This window comes from Osmerus eperlanus, chromosome 15 (genome assembly GCF_963692335.1).
Source record: "Osmerus eperlanus chromosome 15, fOsmEpe2.1, whole genome shotgun sequence".
Classification (NCBI taxonomy): domain Eukaryota; kingdom Metazoa; phylum Chordata; class Actinopteri; order Osmeriformes; family Osmeridae; genus Osmerus; species Osmerus eperlanus.
Genome location: NC_085032.1, coordinates 10,946,976 through 10,967,461, shown reverse-complemented (window position 1 = coordinate 10,967,461; position 20,486 = coordinate 10,946,976). Strand labels below are relative to the sequence as shown.

The following is a 20,486-nucleotide window of genomic DNA, read 5'->3' as shown; positions in this document are numbered from 1 at the left end:
CAGCCTGACTCAGTCTGTCAGTGTGAGTCCATGTCACCCTCCCTCCCCTTTCTCCATCTCCATCTCCCTCCCTCCTTCCTTCTTTCCTTCGTTCCCTTCCTCTCTCCATCTCCCTCCCTCCCTCCTTCCTTCTTTCCTTCGTTCCCTTCCTCCCTCCATCTCCCTCCCTCAATCTCCCTCCCTCCATCTCCCTCCATCTCCCTCTCTCTTCACCTCTCTCTGGGCACGTCACTCCACTGGGAGAACATCTGTGGCCCTCTGGTGTCATGTGACCCCCACTCCCCTCTCTCACAATGTCTGCCACCGTACGTGTCAATCACAGTGCTCCAATAACAGCCCATTCTCTTTCTACACACCTGGCATCAGGCAGGCTGCTGGAAGGATGGGTTCTGAACACTGCTGCTGTCGCTCCTGTTCTGACTTGAGTGGAGGGCCTTTTATCTGCTCCCTAGGTCACCTTCCCCTGCGTAGGCATTGTTTACACGCTCCTGTGTAGTCAAACTCATCTATTCTTCTCCAAATCTGTATCTGGTTTATGTAATGGTCGCATCCTGCATTTGCTCATTAACCAAATTGGTTTAATGGGTATTAATGAGCTGAAATCATATTTCTCTCCTCCAGTCTTGCTTTTCATGTCGGAGGCATTTATATCAGCATGTCAGAAGTGCGGGCGCTAGCTGGGAGGGCCCTGGGGAGGGGCAGGGGGAGGGGGCATGTAGCCGTGGCATTGATTGGTTACGATAAGCAAATCTAATGTAACGAGTGTGTCGTCCTCTCATGTCTCATGTCAGAGCTCCTAGAGGAATGACCACTTGCCACCGAAACACACAGAAAAAACCTCTGCATTGACATGTCAGGTGACCTTTCTCCCTCCCACCCCCCCGACCTTTGATGACCTCTACCACGCGACGGGCAGTGGTGACTAGAAACTTGCATTTCTGAATCAGCTTCCCCTGCCATTGTTCTGTCCTCTCCTTCTTACCTATCACCACAATGATTGCAGGGGTGGGAGCTTTTAATTAAAGTTACAATTACTCTAATCAGTCCAGTGTGACTTTGCAGTGTTCACATGTAATGAATCCCCAGTGATCTGATGTGCTGGGGTTTGGAATGCTGGAGTCGAGCTAAGATCAGAGTGGCGAGGAGATGCTCTGAAGACAGGGGCTATTTATATGTCACTCTCTCTTTATCTCTCTCTCCCTCCTTCTCTCTCCCTCTTTCTCTTCCTCCCCACAATGTTCAGACTTTCTTTTGCAATTTCTCTCTTTCACCATCTCCCTTTTGTCACCTCTCTTCCTCTCTCTGTCCCTCTCTCTCTCACTCATTCCTCTCATCCCCCCCCACCACCCGTTTCCACTCTTCCTTCTCTGTGTGGGCTCAGTCTGACATGCCAGTGTGTGCTGGTGTGATTTTAGATGCATGTGAGTGCGACTGAGCATGCTCCTCCCCAGAGACCGAGAGGCAGGCAAATAAACTTTGGACTCATGATCATAACTAGTGTACATTGTTTGTGTGTGTGTGTGTGTGTGGGGGGGGGGGGGGGGGGGTTACATGTCAGTCCATAAAGATCCAATGTTTATGAAGCTTCTTTTGTGTTGGTGGGAGTGTGTATGTGTGCGTGCACGCAACTGGGAGCTCGGAGTACGGAGAAACGCACACAGTTGACAAACGGAACCCGCACAGGGGACGAGGGAGTGCAGCGGTCTGCCTCGCATCCATCACAGCCCTGGCTCCAGAGCAGATGGAGACACTGTGAGGGGGAACCAAGAAAAACCATAGAGGAGGAGGAGGAGGGATAGAGAGGCTGGCCAGACGGATACGGAGGGGAGGCAGAGAGAGAGAGAGAGAGAGAGAGAGAGAGAGAGAGAGAGAGAGAGAGAGAGAGAGGAAGGAGGGAGAGCGAGAGGGAGAAAGAGGCAGAGCTGCAGACGCGGAGTGCAGAAGAGCCTGCGAGGCGGTGAGGGAGACACAGACATAGACGTGCTGAGGGCTGGGAGTGGGAATCGCAGCGGCACCTGACTGTGGTGTCAGCCGCGCGTTAGCATCCGTAGCAGCAGCAGCAGCAGCAGCTGTGAGTCTCCAGGACCCAGGGAGAGAGAGGAGAGGAGACAAGAGACGAGAAGTGCGGAGAGGTGCGCAGCCCCGTGTAACCGCCTGTCCGGAGGAGCATGGCAGACCAGCCTGGGCAGGCGACGGCAGAGCAGGAGCGACACAGCAGGACCGGGGCTGGGGGAGTGACTGGCTCTGGAGCCGGGAGCGGGGCATGAGCAGGGCGCTCCGGAGCTGCGCCGTGGCCGCCCAGCACGCACCAGCACCCAGGCTGAGCCCTGGCCAAGGTTCCCTGAGCGTGGAAGACGGGAGTGGTGGGGACGCGGGGGAGATTATGCAGCGAGCGGCGGAGGTCTCTTATGGACAACGCGCTCTCAAGCGGCAACAGGACCGGTAGCCGGAGCTCTCTCTGCTTGCTGCAGTCACACAGCTGTCTGTGGACCCACCTTCAGCACACAGCACAGGCTCCTGAAGCGGTAGCAGCAAGCGTACTGTAGTTCTCTCAGTGAACTCCGAGCCACCGCTAGCTCTATCCCCTAAGTGTAGCATTAGCAACCGAGGTAGGGCTTTGCAAAAGTTTGCAAAGGCATCCTTCCGCGTGGCGTCGTCGCCACAGGCCGTCACAGTCGCATGCGTAGCGTCCCGGGAAGCCGTCGTTCTGAAGGCGCGTGCCTGTGGGCTGTAGCCGTGGAGACGGGGGGTGGAGGGGAGCGCTTGTAGCAGCAGGCAGAGCAGTGGCCCTGGACACTGAGTGAGGCAGGTTGGCTGATGAAGGCCACCTGGATCCGACTGCTGAAAAGAGCCAAGGGAGGTCGCGTCAAGAGCCCCGACGCCTGCGTAAGACCACCGTTCTTGTTACTAATATAGGCTCACCTGTGTGTGTGTGTTTGTGTGTGTGTCTGTGTGTGTGTGTTTGTGTACAGGAATGCATGTGAGCTTCAGTGTTTGTGTTTCCTTGCGTGTGCTGTTCATGAATCCATCTATCCTCCCATCTATCCATCTATCTCCTGGGTTCAAGGTGGTGTTGTCATACTGCAATGGTGATGATGAGAGGGAGGGGTGCGTCTGTCATCGCTGTTTAATGCGGGGCGCTCGCACAGGCACACACACACACACACTGTCAGATCTGGGTAGGGCTCCATATCACATCCTCCAGAACCACTCTGGGACTGAGTCTCATTGGCGGTCCTGACACCATGGATTAGATTCTATAGCAGATAGCATCTGAATGTTTAATGCATAATCCTCTAATGTCTGTGGTGAATATAGAAGTGAATGCGCACACACAGTCTTCAAAGAGAGAGCGTGCTAGGATATAGAAGAGGCTTCCAGTGGGATGTGGGGAGAGACTGGTTGATGGATGTGGGGGGACACTGGTTGGAGAGATGAAAGGGTGTTGGATATAATGTGAGGATCGCTTCAAGGTTTTTGCACTGTATCATGTATGAGGTAGGAGAGGATTGAAGGGAGTTATTCACTGAGCCTGGTTCAGGGGCAGGCAGTGAGAGAGCCCATGGATAGTTAATGAGTGACGCTTCAGATGAGCAGAAACAGAGAGGTGTATTTATAGGCGGCCGTGCTGTAGAGACACGCAGAGAGGGGAGAGCGCTGCTTCATGTACGATGTGGCAGACACATGGGTGATGTTGGGGACTAGAAGGAATGGAGTGGAGGGATTCCAGTTCCACACACACACACACACACACACACACACACACACACAGCAGGTGACAGGTTCAGAATAGTCAGATGCTCTTGGGAATGCTACGTGTATATGTGTGTATTGAAGAGAGAGCGTGTGCATTTTGTGTGCATGTGTGCGTGTGTGCGTGTGTGTGTTCTGAGGACTGTTGGGTAGTTGTAGTCACGCAGGCATAGCGTGCTGAGAGGTTATTTTTAACCCAGACAGAACAGAGTAGAGTGGTGCAGTGGGATGAATGAGAGGCCTTGAGATGGCTTGACTGTGCGCAGGTGAGAGGATGAGGTGAGGTGTGTCCGTGCGTGCGTGCGTGTCAGACACACAGCGCTTGTTCACTGTGGAGTGACAAAATGTCAGGTGGTACCTATGTCTGCTTCTTTACATGCCTCCAGGCGTGTAAGACGTATCAAAACACACACACGTACACACACACACGCACACACATGCATACACACACCCACAACCCCGTCACTCACACACAAGCCCAAATTGGAGCCTCCAGCTTTCCAATAGTAGCTCGTCCCATCTACAGAGAGCTCTGCTGGGGAACAGCTGAGACCATGGGAGGGATGGATGAGAAGAAGGCCTGGAGGGAGATGACACTCAGAGGCTGTCTGAGACAGTCCTGCTGATTGTGAGGTGGACGGAGGCTTGGGAGGAGGGGGTTCCATGGTTACCACTGCTCTGTTTTGTTATGTTCATGTCTGCTTGTGCCCTCTGGGTTACGGTGTCAATATAATCACCGAGGACCATTCTCCTCAACTTGACCTCTGGGTCATTCCACCTATAGAGCTGAATGTGGCCATGGCAGGGTTCATGGCCATTCTACTCTTAGACAAAGTACCTGATCTAGTGTGTTTGCACAATTTTTGGGACGCCAGTCCTGAATGTGTCGTTGAGTTTGTGCGACGGCGTGACATTAAGGTGTGTGTGTGTTCTCCTGCAGGGTTCGGCGGACTCCTACACCAGCCGTCCATCAGACTCAGATGTGTCCCTGGAGGAGGATAAGGAGGCGGTGCGAAGAGAGGCCGAGCGCCAGGCCCAAGCCCAGCTCGAGAAGGCCAAGGTACCCTCCTCTCCCTCACCTTCTCTCCTCCTCTCCCGCACCTTCTCTCCTCCTCTCCCGCACCTTATCTCCTCCTCTCCCTCACCTTCTCTCCTCCTCTCCCTCACCTTCTCCCCTCCTCTCCCTCACATTCTCTCCTCTCCCTCACCTTCTCTCCTCCTCTCCCACACCTTCTCTCCTCCTCTCCCGCACCTTCTCTCCTCCTCTCCCTCACCTTCTCTCCTCCTCTCCCTCACCTTCTCCCCTCCTCTCCCTCACCTTCTCTCCTCCTCTCCCTCACCTTCTCTCCTCTCCCTCACATTCTCTCCTCTCCCTCACCTTCTCTCCTCCTCTCCCACACCTTCTCTCCTCCTCTCCCGCACCTTCTCTCCTCCTCTCCCTCACCTTCTCTCCTCCTCTCCCTCACCTTCTCCCCTCCTCTCCCTCACCTTCTCTCCTCCTCTCCCTCACCTTCTCTCCTCTCCCTCACATTCTCTCCTCTCCCTCACCTTCTCTCCTCCTCTCCCTCCGGGCATAGCCGTGCGAGGTAGCGACCATAGCCTGAGCAGGGTGTTAGTGTGAGGAGGAGCAGTCAGTCCAGGAAACATGATTGCATCCAGCACCTGTGAAGCTCAGTGGCCACAGGTGGCCTCCGCTCTCTCAGGTCAGCAGCCGGGGACAGCAGGGCTCCAGAGAAGCATATCTCAGGGAAGGGGAGAGGGTGGAGCTCTCCGGTTCCGTATGGCCCCCTCAGCCTCAAACCTCCAGCCGTTCCCTCAGCCGCCTCCTTCTGGCATCATCTCCTCTCCCTCCTCCTGCTCTCCGCCTGGAGAGGGGCGTCGGAGCAGCTGGAGGGTTTTACGTCCCAGAACGAGGCCCTCCTGTTCGCTAATTAAAAAGATAAGTTGGCAGCAGATAACCTGCCGTGGATTACCCCCACCAGCGGACGCTGATATATACGGCAGGAGCTGTAAAAGCAGCCACTCGTTGATCAGGTCTCAGACGAGGTAGGGAGGGTCAGTGAAAGGGCAGCCCTGATGACTGTAATGGTTTATGAGCTGTAATTCACAACAAGTTGTCTTCAGTAGAGCCACAGTTTGTACAGTAAGTACATCGTGGCAAAAGCTCTGTGGACTTCCGCGCCTCTGAACACGACCTCACTAAGCGTTGGGATCTCCATTAGGGAGATGTGGTCCTCTCTTAGCAGTCTCCTCCGATGACTTCTCAGGTGTGTCTGTAGTTTATGGATCAACTTTACCAAGCGTCTTAAAACTACATTTGAAATGTAGTCAAATAGTCAAGACGTTGCCCGTTCAAATGGCAGAGAGCTGTGTGAAGCAGCTGTCTCAGATCAGCGGCGCTCTCTCTACACCCCAACACCCAGTCCTGTCACGCTGAGACAGGACACATCCTGTCCGGCCCTGACCGTGAGCGACCCTAGTGCATCACAGGGCACAGAGTGTCCCAGCAGACCCGGGGGCCTGAGACTCCAGAGACAGGGCAGGACTCGGCTCTGATTGGTCCAGTGGGACCTACAGCTGCTGGTGGAATATTTCGGGGCCCCTCAGACAGACTGTTGACATCAGACTGCAACTTCTATGAAAATCCATGGAATTTTATTCAGACAAACACATGAGCACACCAACGACCCAACCCTCTTGGTGTCTCTGCACATTTCCAGTCATCCTAATGAATACATGTAGGATTTAAATGTTAAATATTCAAACAAACTCTTCAGTATCTGGCCTTCAGGGGGCTGTCCTTATATTCAGTTTTATTATGCAAAGCAGCGCTGTAATAAATAAATAGCCATATGGGCTATGCTCATTTATAAACTCAAAAAAGCCCATGCTGGATTGATGAAGGTCACAGAGACCTTACTGTGTCGCATTAAAGCTCGATTGAACCAGTCTGCAGTAGCAGCAGGCTCCCCTCTAGAACAAGCCTGCTGCTGGGCTAAGACAGGACGATTCCTATCAAAACGATGAAGAGCACCCAAGGTGAAATGTTCGAGAAATGATCTATCGCCGTGGATCTCCTAATGGAAACGCTCATGATGCGTGCTACATGGGCCAATCAGCAACTCTAAGACCAAACGCTCAGCAGGCGTGAGTGTGGGCGGAGCGAAGACCGGGGGATATTAGCTCAGGAAATATTCATTGGGTGCGGAGGGGTCTAATGGAGGATTGGTCAATGGTGATTGGCCATTGACCACATAGTAGCTGCCTTCCTTTCAAGCCTTTTATCTCTACCTCTGTCTATCCCACAGTCTCTATTTCACTCCATTTCTTATGTCTGTCCCTGTCTTTCTATTTTTCTTTTCAATCCCCCTTCTCACATTCTCCCTTCATTCTTCATATCCCCCTCTTACCTGCTCTCCCTCCTCTTCACTCTCTCCAACACTCCCCTCCTCCATCATTCTCTCAGTCCCTCTTTCCCTTCATCTCCCCTCCCCCTTTCTTTCTCCCTCTTGCTCTCTCTTTCCTAGCGGTCAATACAGCATGCGTAATGAAAAGAGATACCTACTGAGGAGGGAGAGAGCAGGGGTCTATAGCCTGAGACAGGAGAGGGAACCAGTTGTGTGGAGCCATTACACTGGCTGTCACCCGGGATCGGAGGTGGCACATGAGACTCTGTGTGTGTGTGTGTGTGTGTGTGTGTGTGTGTATGTGTTGCTTGTAAAATGCCATCAAACCAGCCACCAAAAAGTGCCACAGATCCCTAAAATGTATCCCTGCTGGTGACTGTGGAGAAGCTGAGAGGTGGTGCAGAGGCAACAGGCCATGAGAGAGACCCCCCCCCCACACACACACACACACACACTCCTCCTGACAGAAGCCTTGCCTTAATGTACCCATGTGGCTCATCAAGTATGCGATCATCAAGGACACAGCGTCCTCCATGTGTCGTCTTGTGCCTGTACAGTACACACACTGTAGCCCAGAGATGGGATCTCACGACATTGACATGGACACCCGCGCATACATACCACCGCTATTAGCATGTCCCATTACGTGCTGTGCGGGCCCCTATAAGTACTTTAGAGAGTACTATGGTGATGTTTGAAGCCACGTGTCTTCATAGTTAATCATGGTGGGTGTGCGCCTGTCCCATATTCATACAGAACATGACCTGACAGTGAAGGGCAGCAGAAACACGGAGATCCCTCCCCACCAGCCCATCCAAGGTTCACTAATCCACTCTACTCTGATCTTCAAGACTCGCCTCGACTCTGCTGGGTTCTGATCTACTCTACTGTAGTCTATTCTACTCTATTCTACTGTATCAAGCTAATCCAGGTCTCCCACAGCCCTGCCACCCCCCCCCCCCCACCCCCGGTCCATCTCATCGGCAGGTGACCATGTAAACCAGAGTCCTTCTGGAGGATTACAGTACACCACAGCACACTGCGCACTCGCCGCATCTGTTCAGTCAGACTGCCCCAGACAGGCAGGCAGGCTCGTCACGCTCTCGCTGGCAGGAGGTCATGTGATCTGGACGGGGGGCAACGTCCATGTCACTTGCCACTGTCCCTGCCGCTGCCATACTCAGACTCACTGCGGATTACAATGCTGTGCCCAATAGCATTTGATTGATTGAATTATGTTTGTTTTTTTTGTCTACTGTCAGGTTGAGATTTAGAGTGTTTGTGTATGTGTGTGTGTGTGTGCGTCTATGTGTGTTGCGTGCCCACTCTTTCCTCTTCTCAGTGACCTATTTTTTGTTTAAGTCTTTGTTAAATCCCCTTTTTGCCGAAAATGTAATGCCTCACTACTGCTGTGAGGCTTAGCTCCTGTCCGGAACGGAGGGTTAGCATCGCGGATGCCCGATCAATTCACAACGTGGAGCGGCTACATGGTGTCAGAACCCCCCTGCGGGGAACTGAACCAGTTCATTAGCTTTATGTGTTATCTGGAGGGACAGGCTATCCCGGATGAGAAGGTCACAGATGATGAGATAGGTGGAGGCCGTTATCGATCCAACGGCTTTAAAGTTTCAAGGCTGGATTTACACACCATTTACATGAACGCGGTTGCCTGTCGTTATTTATGAGGCCAAAAAAGGCTGAAGCGATGAAGTCGTCTCCTGCTGCTTTGTGGCGTTTTGTCTCTCTCTGGCTTGATGGGTAATGGTTATGTTTTGACGGCAGTGTCGATACAGGTTGGGCAGCATTTCTGCTTCTGTGTCTGGCTGTGTGCTAGCATAGCAAGGTGACCGGGGGAGACAGAAGGACCACATGCTTTCATAAATACATCATAGAGGAGTGACTCAGCCTGCCACTAGCATCTTTACTAGGGATATTTCCAACAATGGGGAGAAAATAGCTTGACTCTCTTTCACAACCTCATCCCATAACACTATAAAAACTTCCCACATACCTACACCCAGGGAGGCCTCCACTCCGCTAAGCATCTCAGTCTCTCCCTACCGACACAACCCGGACAGGGGGAGCTTAACAGCAGCCTCCTATACCGTGAGTGACTGGTCTCTGTGTGGTTCTTTACCATAACAGACTAAACCGGTTGCCTTTGCCGTCCGCACCAACGTCCACTACAGCGGCGGCCATGACGACGATGTCCCAGTGCCCGGCATGGCCATTTCCTTTGAGGCTAAAGACTTCCTCCATGTCAAAGAGGTGAGGGGTCACATACACACACACACACGCCAAAGTCGACTGAATCACGATCAAGAAGGTGAATTGGGTGATGATGACGAGGACGGTGATGGTGACATGGATGACATTGATGATGATATTTATGATATGGATGATTATGATGATGAAGAAGAGGAGTACTAAAGGTACTTTCTCTCCATAGAAATTCAATAATGACTGGTGGATAGGCCGCCTGGTGAAGGAAGGCTGTGAGATCGGCTTCATCCCCAGTCCTGTGAAGATAGAGAACACTCGCATCCAACACGAACACAGGGCCAAGCAGGGCAAGTTCCACTCCAGGTACAACTCCCCTGCTCCTTGCGCCCCTCCCCACCTCATCACCGTCACCATGGAAACTACCACACCATCTCTCTTCCTCCCTAGCCTAGCTGACTTTGAAGCCAAATGAACCCCAGCAGCATGAACACATTTCAAGGAATAAATAGTGCTGTCACACGTTTACGATAAAACTTTTGTTGTCGCCCCCTCTCTCTCTCTTGCTCTATCTCTCTCTCTCTCACTCACACACAGTAAATTGGGAGCAAACTCGTCCTCCAGTTTAGGTGAAGTGGTTCCTAACTCTCGGAAATCTACCCCTCCTTCTTCTGGTAAGCAATGAGACCCTTTGCCAAGACTCATAACATCATCACTATAACCAACTCTGTCCAATTGTTAACACAACAGTCTTACTTCAGACTCTCAGACTAGAGATAAATAAACAGAATGGAATTAAAATGGTTAGACCAAACTGCAAAGTGAATGTTCTACTGAGTGTTTTTATATGAGCTCATCTCAATGCTACTAAATCATAGCTAAGATCTCAGACACTGACAGTATGTGTATCATTGTGTGGCCTTTCTTGCAGTCTCGGGTCTCTTGTGGTTTTACCCTTTGTGTTGTCTACTGTTGGTGTTTGTATTCTCTCTGTCTAAATACCTTAGTGTGAAGCATCAAGACCTGGGCCAGTAACATAGACCAAACACTTGTATTTTAAAGTAATTGAGGTGTGTTTTGAATTACCTCATAGGTAAATTGGTTCCCAACCAGGTATTAAACCACTCACAGCCTAAGAAATTACAGATGCTCCTTGACCCAGGTGTTGTTGCCTTGTGTGTTTCCTGTACCTTGGTATGACTCTGGACCTGTCTGTCTGTGTGCGTAGCCATTGACATAGACGCCACAGGCTTAGACCCAGAGGACAATGAGCTTCCAGTCAACCTGCGCTCCCCTAAAGCCAGTCCAAACACAGTCATGTCTCCCCTAGCAAAAGAGAAACGAATGCCTTTCTTTAAGAAGGTAAACGTGGCGCCTGTATTGGTCCTCTCTCTCTTTCTTTCTCTTTTTCTCTCTCTCTTTCTCTCTCTATTCTCTTTGTCTCTCTCCCTCTCTGTCTCTCTCTCTCTGACCGCCCGCTCGGCTCCCACGGAATGCCTGTGGCTGCTCAGCATCACTCAGCGTCCGTACTGTTTGTCCTCCGTGTGCCACCGTCCGTGTCCCTCCGCGTCAAGTTGTTAGCATGCCTTCCTGTCCTTAACCTCTCTCTCTCTTCCATTTCACCGTTGTAGCTAAGCAGAAGCAGAAGTCGGTAAGTTGGAATACGGCACGTCCCCAGCCAGCCACCAGCCTGGGCCTGGAGCTGGGTCTGGAGCTGGTGCTGGGCCTGGAGCTGGGTCTGGTGCTGGGCCTGGAGCTGGGCCTGGAGCTGGGTCTGGAGCTGGGTCTGGAGCTGGGTCTGGAGCTGGGCCTGGAGCTGGGCCTGGAGCTGGGTCTGGTGCTGGGCCTGGAGCTGGGCCTGGAGCTGGGTCTGGAGCTGGGCCTGGAGCTGGGCCTGGAGCTGGGTCTGGTGCTGGGCCTGGAGCTGGGTCTGGAGCTGGGTCTGGAGCTGGGTCTGGTGCTGGGCCTGGAGCTGGGCCTGGAGCTGGGTCTGGAGCTGGGCCTGGTGCTGGGCTTGGGTCTGGAGCTGGGCCTGGAGCTGGGCCTGGAGCTGGGGGCTGATGTGCCTATCTGATCCTTTTCTCTGCAGCAACCCCCACCCCTCTGTGATAGTGTCTATATATGTGTGTGTGTGTGTGTGTGTGTGCATGTTTGATTGAAGCTCAGTGAGACCTCAGTGTATCCAGGCAGGTTTCTGGTGTTGCTTTTGTTCTAATAAGCATATTCTTTGTCAATGGTCTGTTCTGGTGCAGTGCCTTGCAAACAACTTACATAAACTTGTTCTTATGTAAAACAGGGCTATATTCAGAGTTCAAAATATTCCATAAGGCACCCTTGCCACATGTTTTGTGGATGCAGTCATTCCCAAACCATTGTGTTTTGTCTTTAGTAAAACAATTACGTCTGTTCACACAATATAAGACACAGACAATAATCACCATTACTGGAATCACTGATCAGCTTGCATGAATGTTTTTACAACAAGAAAACAATTCGGTTATTTTGAACAGGACGTTGTATATAAACGTGTCCTGAAATATGAAAGTTACAGTTCCATATAAGTTACAGTAGTCCAAGAAAGTCTCCACATGTGACGTAACGTCTCCGGACGTGATTGGGTAAGGATGTGACATGTCCGTCATCAGGCTGTCCCGGGATGCGTGCATGTTGATCGGCGGTCAGAACTGGCCGGCTGCGTTCTTCTGCTCTGATGTCACCCCAGGTCCCTAGGGGGGTCACTGACGGCAGCAGATGTTACACATTTAAACAACATGAAAGAGAGGGAGTTAGAGAGAAAGAAAGAAAGAAAGAAAGAAAGAAAGAAAGAAAAAGGGCACAAGGTTGTAGACTAAATGAACCTGAAAAAAAGATAAGAGCAGAACACAAACAGAGTGATGACGAGAGAGAGACAGAGTGAGAAACAGAAAAATAGAGACCTAAAATGTGAATGCTGCAGAGCCCCAGACAGACGTTATGCTAGCTAGTTGCTAGCTAGTCAGTTGTCAGCGATGAGAGGAGGAAAAGTAAGGAACCAGACTCACTTCCCAGCGAGCTGACAGGCCTGTCTCCTGCAGAGCTAACATCACACGCCACCGCCTCTCCCGACGCTTTCGTTTACCTGCGTGGCTTGTAGCTGACGGGCAGCTCGCGAGGAGAAGGATCCCACAAATATATGCCTTGTCACTGGGGAGGGGTGGTAGAGCTGGAGCATTAGAAGTTGGATGTCGCTCTGTCACACACTTGCAAGCACACACTGTCTCTCTTTGAAGTTGATGGATACACTGAGCCATCACTCTGTAGTTGGCTGTGTAAGTGGGTCTGTCTTTTAACCGGTTTGCTCGCTGCCTACTAACTAAATGTGTTTCAGATGTACTGTCTTGTCTGACAACCTCTCCTCTGACTCAAATTCCCCTCCCTCTAAAATAGAGAACAGGTGAAGGATGAAATGAGCTCAACAAATAGCACAGTGTGTTATCCAAGTTTAGTTCAGGAGGTTGACCTCACAGGATGTGTTTGAGATGTTTGGCGATAGCAAACAAAAAAATCCACGTTGAAGCACCTCATTTCATCATTCAACTAAGTTAACACTCTCGGTCCTCAATCCTGGAGAGCTTCCTTCCTGTAGGTACTGTCCTCCAACTACTGTGGTCAGAAACCGGATTCTTATTATCAACCTGCTATTTGATGAGGTCTTAAACCTCCAGGATAGTGGCTCTCCAGGGTCAAAGAGCTGTGTGTTAATATGAAGTGTGTTTGTTATGCCCGGCCCTTCCCTCCCTATGTGGTCTGTGCTGGTGAGTGTGTATGTTAGCTCCCCAGACGCGTGAAGCTGACAGCTTGTCTCATTTCTCGGCAGACGGAACACATTCCTCCATATGACGTTGTGCCTTCCATGAGGCCAGTGGTCCTAGTGGGACCTTCGCTGAAGGGCTACGAGGTAGCACTTCAAATCTATGCATGTTTTAACTGGAGGAAACTTGCTGTAGCAATGAACTCAGAAGTTACTAATTAGTTAGTATCCCTGAAACGGTTCACATCCGGCTCAACAGTGGACGTTACAATGTTTCTCCCATCTGTTCTCAGGTGACGGACATGATGCAGAAGGCGCTGTTTGACTTTTTAAAACACAGATTTGAGGGGAGGTAATGTGAATGGGATTTTTTCTAATCCCTCCCTTTTCCCATTTCCCTCCTCACCCTCTCTCTTTCTAGCTCTTTCTAGCTCGTTCCCTCTATCTCTCTCTTGCTCTCTGTCTCCCTGAGTTCTATAGGCTGGTATTTAGCCGTCCCTGGAGAGGGAGTGTGTAACAAGTTTGTTTGGCCTGGGGATGTGTGCTGCTGCTTTAAATAGGCCTGCTCCATGTCCTTAATAGGCCATAGTGGACCCTGGCGCTGAGAGGGATCCTCCAGTCCCTGGCCCAGCCACTTTCTGGCCACCCCTCACACACCATAAACTTACAGTACACAGACCACAAGGTTGTCTAGCAAGACTTTTTGAAGGGGTTTTGAAACCTTTCTCATGACTAGAGCTCTCTGTCTATTGATGTGGTGTTGTCCCTGTCCTCTTCTCTGCTGCTGACCCGGACTTCTGCCTCCTTCTCCTCCCCTCCTCCCAGGATATCCATCACCAGGGTGACGGCGGACATCTCTCTCGCCAAACGCTCAGTCCTCAACAACCCCAGCAAGCACGCCATCATCGAGCGCTCCAACACACGCTCCAACCTAGGTAGACTCTCAGGGAGAGATGCCCCCCCCCCCCCTCTTTCTTCTTCTCACCCGCCGTGTCCTAGAGAGAGGCTTAAAGAGCGAGAAGGGAGGAGAAGATTAGAGACACTCCTAATGATGCCTGTAATAAAACAGTCAACAGACTATGTCACTGCAGGCAAAGTAGGACAGGCTTTGGCCTGTGATTACAGGTTTGTGTTCTTAATGAGAGCTGGAGACGAGAGGCATGTCAGATAACAAGCTCAACAACCCGTCTGATTGGCCAGTGTTTGATGAACAAGCTTTGAATCAAGTATAGCAAATTCGTCAGCCGGGACCTAGCTGGTCATCAGGGGGAGGGAGGGAGGGAGGGAGGGAGGGAGGGGGGGAGGGAGGGAGGGGGGGAGGGAGGGAGGGAGTGCGGGAGGGAGGGAGGGAGGGAGGGAGGGGGGGAGGGAGGGAGGGAGGGAGTGCGGGAGGGAGGGAGGGAGCAATATTATACAATACACTCCAATCACCAAACATCTGGCCTTGTGGCTTAATTTCCAGAAACAAACCCAGTGCTAGGCATGTGTATCCGAGCAGGCCTCAAACCTGGACAAACAGAATCTGTGTTTGAGTTAATAATCACAAGCCACACTAAGGAAACATCCTGAACTGATAGTGTTGTATGCCTATGACCTCAGGGTGCCCAGCTAATACAAAGCTCATTAGATATGGTAACACTTTAGATCCAGGTGCTGGTGTAAGTGTTAATTAACAGATAATAAGGCATTTCTAATATATATTCTCTCTTTTTTTCTCTCTCTCTCTCTCCCCACAGCTGAGGTCCAGAGTGAGATCGAGAGGATCTTCGAGCTGGCCCGGACCTTACAGCTCGTGGTTCTGGACGCCGACACCATCAACCACCCAACCCAGCTGGGCAAAACCTCTCTGGCACCCATCATTGTCTACGTGAAGATCTCCTCGCCCAAGGTGAGGCTGCTCGGGAAAACCCTAACTAACCAGACACTGTTACCAGACCACACTCAGACTAACAATAAAACACCATAACTAACGTACACCAAAGAGCAATAATACAATATAACACAAAACCATTGCATTGTCCATAGTTGTACTTCGATCTTATTGTAGGTAGATAATTCTGATGACCACTGTAATATCTCAGAGCAGGTTAAACCATACAGACTAGAGCGATAGCCTGTTTTAATGAAACATTGTATATTCTCTGCCAGCACTTAGCTGTGAGAACTGAGCCGGGTGTGAATGGGTAGACGGAAGGCAGCGCCGCAGCCCGGGGCGTGGCCTGAGGGTCCCGCTGGAGAGGAAGGCCGACTGACAGGAGAGACAGATTGATGAAGCGGCCAATCTGAAGGGAAGGGTTCCTTAGACTCCAGTGTTGTACTGGTTTCTAGACACCCCTGGGGGCCTGGGCTGTATGGATGCATCTTGTCACTGTTCATATCGCTTTTCTGTTACAGAGCGTGTTCTTGCTTAGTGTTTTTTTTTTATATGACCTGTCACGTCTGACAGCTCCCTCGTCCAAACGAGGGGCGTGTGCGTGACGTGACTGACTCATCGCAGCCAACGACCTTCAGCGGCGTGGAAATAAAGCCCCGGATTCTGTGATCAATAAAAACTGAGTTACATAGGAAATGAAAAAAGCATTGCTGAAGAGGCGTAAAATAGAGAAAGAGACCCCTGTAAATCAATGTCCTGTCGGTCTAAATCACACTTGGATGGAGTAAAACCCTCTCTTACACTCCTCGCTACCAATGGAGAAACAAATGTGGCTCAGAAGTTGAAAATAGGATCCACACTCTTATTATTATACCCACACCTCTCTCTCTCTCTCTCTCTCTCTCTCTCTCTCTCTCCCCTCCCAGGTTCTTCAGAGGCTCATTAAGTCCAGAGGGAAGTCTCAGGCCAAGCACCTCAACGTCCAGATGGTAGCAGCCGACAAGCTGGCACAGTGCCCGCCTGTAAGTAGGAACACTGGGCATGGGTCAATGCTAGGCATGGTCAAAACTAGACCTCGCTCCAAATCATTTCTTCATCACTTAGTGCACCTTATCTGTGATTTCTTTTTAATGCCTGACCCAATGGTCCCCATAAGCTAGTCCACTAGTCCACCTGGTACTCCAGAGGTTTGCCTGTGAGCCTCTCCTATCTGAGGTCAGCAGTAGATCTGGGAGACTGTACAGAGGAATGCTTCTGACTGAGATTCATCTGCCACCAGTCCTACTTTTTCCTACTTGAATACTACTTTTAGTTTAGCAGAGCTGCAATCCTCAGTTTAAAAATCTATAACGCAGTATCCCTAGTGGGATTTATTTTTCAAGTGGCTGCTTGATCTGAAAAAGTTTTACATAATTAATGTTTTATGCTTTTGCATTTTGTGTCTGACACAGATTTATTGATTCTCACAGTAAAACTGTATGAGAAATAGGTCTCCTTAAACTGTGCAAAGTTATTTGAAAGTCTACGCAAAAAAATCTAAGAAAAGCATTTGCAACAATTGCAATTACTTCCTTTCTCCATCCGTCCCTCCTTTCCCCTTGTCCTTATCTCTCTTTTTATATTTCCCTCTTTTCCTCTGTCCATCTTTTGGCCTTTCTCAGGAGATGTTTGACATCATCCTGGATGAGAACCAGCTGGAGGATGCCTGTGAGCACATGGCTGATTACTTGGAGGCCTACTGGAAAAGCACCCACCCTGCCAGCTGTAGCCCCCCCAACCCTCTGTTAGCCAAGCTGGCCACGGCCGCCCTGCCCTCGGGCCCAGCCCCGGTCTCCAGCATGCAGGTACAGGTGCTCACCAAGCTCAGGCCCAACGTGGGCCAGGGAGCTGGGCCAGGAGGGGGCATACAGTGCAGGGAGATGGGCAGACTGTGTAGAGAGACAGGAGGACAGGGCATAAGAAGCAGGCAAACAGGGGAAGACAGGCAGACAGGGCTGGGAGACAGGCAGACAGGGAGACAGGCAGACAGGGCAAGGAGACAGGCAGACAGGGCAGGGAGACAGGGAGACAGGCAGGGAGACAGGGAGACAGGCAGACAGGGCAGGGAGACAGGCTCAGTAGAGATTAGCCACCCTCTATCCATGGCCTAATGAGCAGGATTAGACAAGACAAGTTAAAACAGGGATGGAGAAATAGAGGGATTAGGAGAGAGGGATGAGTAAAACAAATAGTATAGTTTATTAAACAGCTGATTAAAGGGGGAGATAAAAGGTCAGAGAGGTGGAATGTGGGGCTTGGGTGGAGTTTGTCCAACTAACAACGACTTAGAGGTCATGAACACTGTAACAAACATTAACAAGATCTGTGTCTCACAGATGACAAGTGGATGATTGGTTTAACAATCTGCAGGTTGCAGCTGCAGTTGCAATAATTTTCTTGGTGTCTTATATTTATCAATTTCCCCTAACTCATAGATAATCAATTGTTTGCATGATACACCTCAGTTAGTTAAAATATACTGTAGATACAAATTGTAGGTGTGTACAGAAAGGGTTAATAACTTGCTTTGTCTGACTGAATAATGAACATTCAGACTGAGGTCATTGTGTTATTTCTTAATTCCACGTATGTGCCTAAGATGTCCACGTATCTTTCCCTGTACCCTGCTTCTATGTATTGCCACCACAATGGAAAATGTAAGACTGAAAATGCAGAGATGGATGAAGCTTCAGATGAGTGATATAGACAGACTGTGTGTCTGTGGTCTGGTGAGTGTTAGGCCGTGTGGACTTCAGAGATTAGTATTCCACAGGGACTGGGACTTAATCTAAATCAATCTATAATCAAACGAACCTAGTCACTTTCAGAAATTGAATTCTCCAGGTCAAGCTTCAAGGACTGAATGTTTCCTGTAAGAATGTAGTTTGGAACATATACATTCAACCAGCATACAGTACATGCTTTGTACTGTATGCTGTGTACTTTAAATTAATGCATGGTGTTTGTTTGATCTGCATGTGTGTGTGCGTGTGCGTGTGCGTGTGTGTGTGTGTTGACGTAATGTGTGTGCCGTGTCTAACTCCACTAACACACGTGTGTTGCTAACCACCAGGGCAGCGGGGCAGAGCAGAAAGGGGATAAGGCAGTGGGAGAGAGGAAGGGCTCCAGAGAGGACCACCACCACCACCAGAGCCAGGACCAGGGAGACCCGGAGGGGGAGGAGGACGAGGCAGAGGGGGAGGGCAACGAGGAGGAGAGGCCCCTAAGGACAGAGTCCTCCAGGAGGCCCCAGCACATCCACCACCGCTCCTCCTCCACCAGGACTGAGCACCACAACCACCACCACCACCACCACAACAGCAGCCGAGCCAGGGGACTCTCCCGGCAGGAGACCCTGGACTCTGAGACCCCCGAGAGCCGGGACTCGGCCTACATAGAGCCCCGCGCTCACCTGCTCCACCAGGAGGAGGAGGAAGAAGTGGAGGAGGAGGAGGAGGAGGAAGAGGAGGAGCTGGGGGAGGGGCACCCCCAGCAGCAGCAGCGCTACGAGGCGCTACCTCATCGGGACCACAACCACCATCACCACCACCATCACCACCGCGCAGGTGCGGACGAGGCCGGGGGCCACGGCCCAGGGCACCACCGCTCCAAGGAGCGCGAGCAGGACCACAACGAGCGCAACAAGCCTCGTGGTCACCAACACCACCGACCAGCACGTGATCACCACCACCACTACTACGACCGCGACAGGGACCGAGAGGGGGAGGTGGCCCCCAAAAAGAGGGGGGACACAGGGGACTGGGCCAGAGACTCCTACATTCACCAGTGACAAACTAGCCCTTCCCAGTCCCCTGAGGACCCCACCACACACACAAACACACACACACACATACACACATACAAAGACACACTAAGTCATAGTGCTCACACTCCGTTCTTGAAAACCGTTCAGTTCTCCCACTGTGCTGCTACACTCCCTCCCCAAACCCCTGCCTCCCGTTAATGTATGCTTCCTTTGTAAAAGCTGTTGCTACCCTAGCAACGGCAGTATTTTGATTATATAGAAATAGATATGAATATATACAGTATGTATATGTGTGTGTGTGTATCTATGCATAGACGTGGTCGTTTATGCTAGGGTATGCATGACTATTCTCAAATATGCATATTTTAAAGCCTGTGTTTGGTAAAGCACGACAGAGCAGAATTATTTTCTGTGCTGAGCTGTGCTTTCTGTGATTAGCCTTTTGAAAATTGATTTTAGATGTGTGTTTTTTTAATTTATATATTTTTTTTTTTTTTTTGCTTGCTGCCACTTGAACAATTGGTTCTTTCAGACTACTGCTAGGATTGACTATAGGAAGTGGGGTTAGGTGACCTACTGTAACCCAGTTAGGTTATGCTGTATTTGCAGATGTATTATTATTTGTTTTGGTTCCTATTTTATTGCTTGCTTTTTATTCTGCTTCATTAATTTTAGATGTTTGGTCCTCTGATATTGAAGCCTCCTTGGGGCGCACCTTAGTCTTGCCTTACAAGACAACAGAATAGTGACATAACTTCCTGTCTTACATTGCAGTACTGTTCTATTTATAAGGGTCCAGTAACATTTTATAACATTGATACACCTTCTGTTGAGCACTTTTAATATAGAACGTTTCACATTGGTGTCCAGTGATCAAGACTTGATGTTTCCATTTTAATTGTCAGTCATTTGTCTGCAACTGATCTCCATGGTAGCTTACGAGTTCTAGCTAGAAGTCTTTTCTACCAACTCAAACTCACCCGACAGTATAATTAGATGAAGAATGTGTATTATGAAATAACCTTGAAAATATTTGACTGAAGGAAAAAAATATTTGTTAATGAGACAATTCTATGAACCAAATTTACTCCTTTACCTTGCCAAATGCACAATTTATAGTTTGGGTGTAATTGAAAATCAATCACCCCATCTAACCGACAGAATGTACATGCTTGTGCTCGTGTGAATACTCCAGAGCAGATAAAAGTCTGTCTATGGGATGGGCACCTCCTGCCATTGTACCACCCAGTACAGATTTAGTCAATCCAGAAACAGGGTCAGAGATTCAGGATAACTTGAGATCAATGTGTGATTCACACATTTCACACCTAGACTCTCTCAGTAAAAGTGTGACATTATACTGCATGAACCATGTGAAAACCAGATGTTCCTCCGTCAAACAAGCTGCCCTCGCCACAATAAGGGAGTTGATACACTGTCCTCTGTTTACATTTCTACCTGTCCCCCTGGTATTCATGATCAGACTTTTAGTTTATAGGTTTTGCCTAAAATATAATTATAACAAACTGTCCATTTATATGCTACTCTAGTAGCACCCTACACATTTTTTATGGTGTACATTTGTATGTACATAATGTATAAATACAAAGAATAAACTTGGTGAAGGATCAACGTAGA

The 20,486-nt window shown here is 50.1% G+C and overlaps 1 protein-coding gene across 9 annotated transcripts in view; it reads left to right on the top strand.

The window, feature by feature from the left end:
- Positions 1 to 20,480, top strand: part of cacnb2a (calcium channel, voltage-dependent, beta 2a) — a 47,117-nt gene extending 26,637 nt beyond the window's left edge. For 5 of the 9 annotated variants that reach the window (XM_062480063.1, XM_062480069.1, XM_062480070.1 and 2 more), the window contains 12 exons: positions 4,694 to 4,813; positions 9,306 to 9,428; positions 9,610 to 9,746; positions 9,978 to 10,054; positions 10,609 to 10,742; positions 13,237 to 13,317; positions 13,464 to 13,522; positions 13,996 to 14,105; positions 14,907 to 15,058; positions 15,970 to 16,065; positions 16,705 to 16,887; positions 18,156 to 20,480. In XM_062480063.1, the coding sequence (XP_062336047.1) occupies positions 4,694 to 4,813; positions 9,306 to 9,428; positions 9,610 to 9,746; positions 9,978 to 10,054; positions 10,609 to 10,742; positions 13,237 to 13,317; positions 13,464 to 13,522; positions 13,996 to 14,105; positions 14,907 to 15,058; positions 15,970 to 16,065; positions 16,705 to 16,887; positions 18,156 to 18,872 (1,989 nt within the window). In that variant the 3' untranslated portion in view covers positions 18,873 to 20,480. Of the gene's footprint in view, positions 1 to 1,900; positions 2,887 to 4,693; positions 4,814 to 9,305; positions 9,429 to 9,609; positions 9,747 to 9,977; positions 10,055 to 10,608; positions 10,743 to 11,011; positions 11,032 to 13,216; positions 13,318 to 13,463; positions 13,523 to 13,995; positions 14,106 to 14,906; positions 15,059 to 15,969; positions 16,066 to 16,704; positions 16,888 to 18,155 lie in introns of those variants that run through there. The other 4 variants (XM_062480065.1, XM_062480072.1, XM_062480066.1 and 1 more) reach the window with 4 other exon arrangements.
- The last annotated feature ends 6 nt before the right edge of the window (positions 20,481 to 20,486 follow it).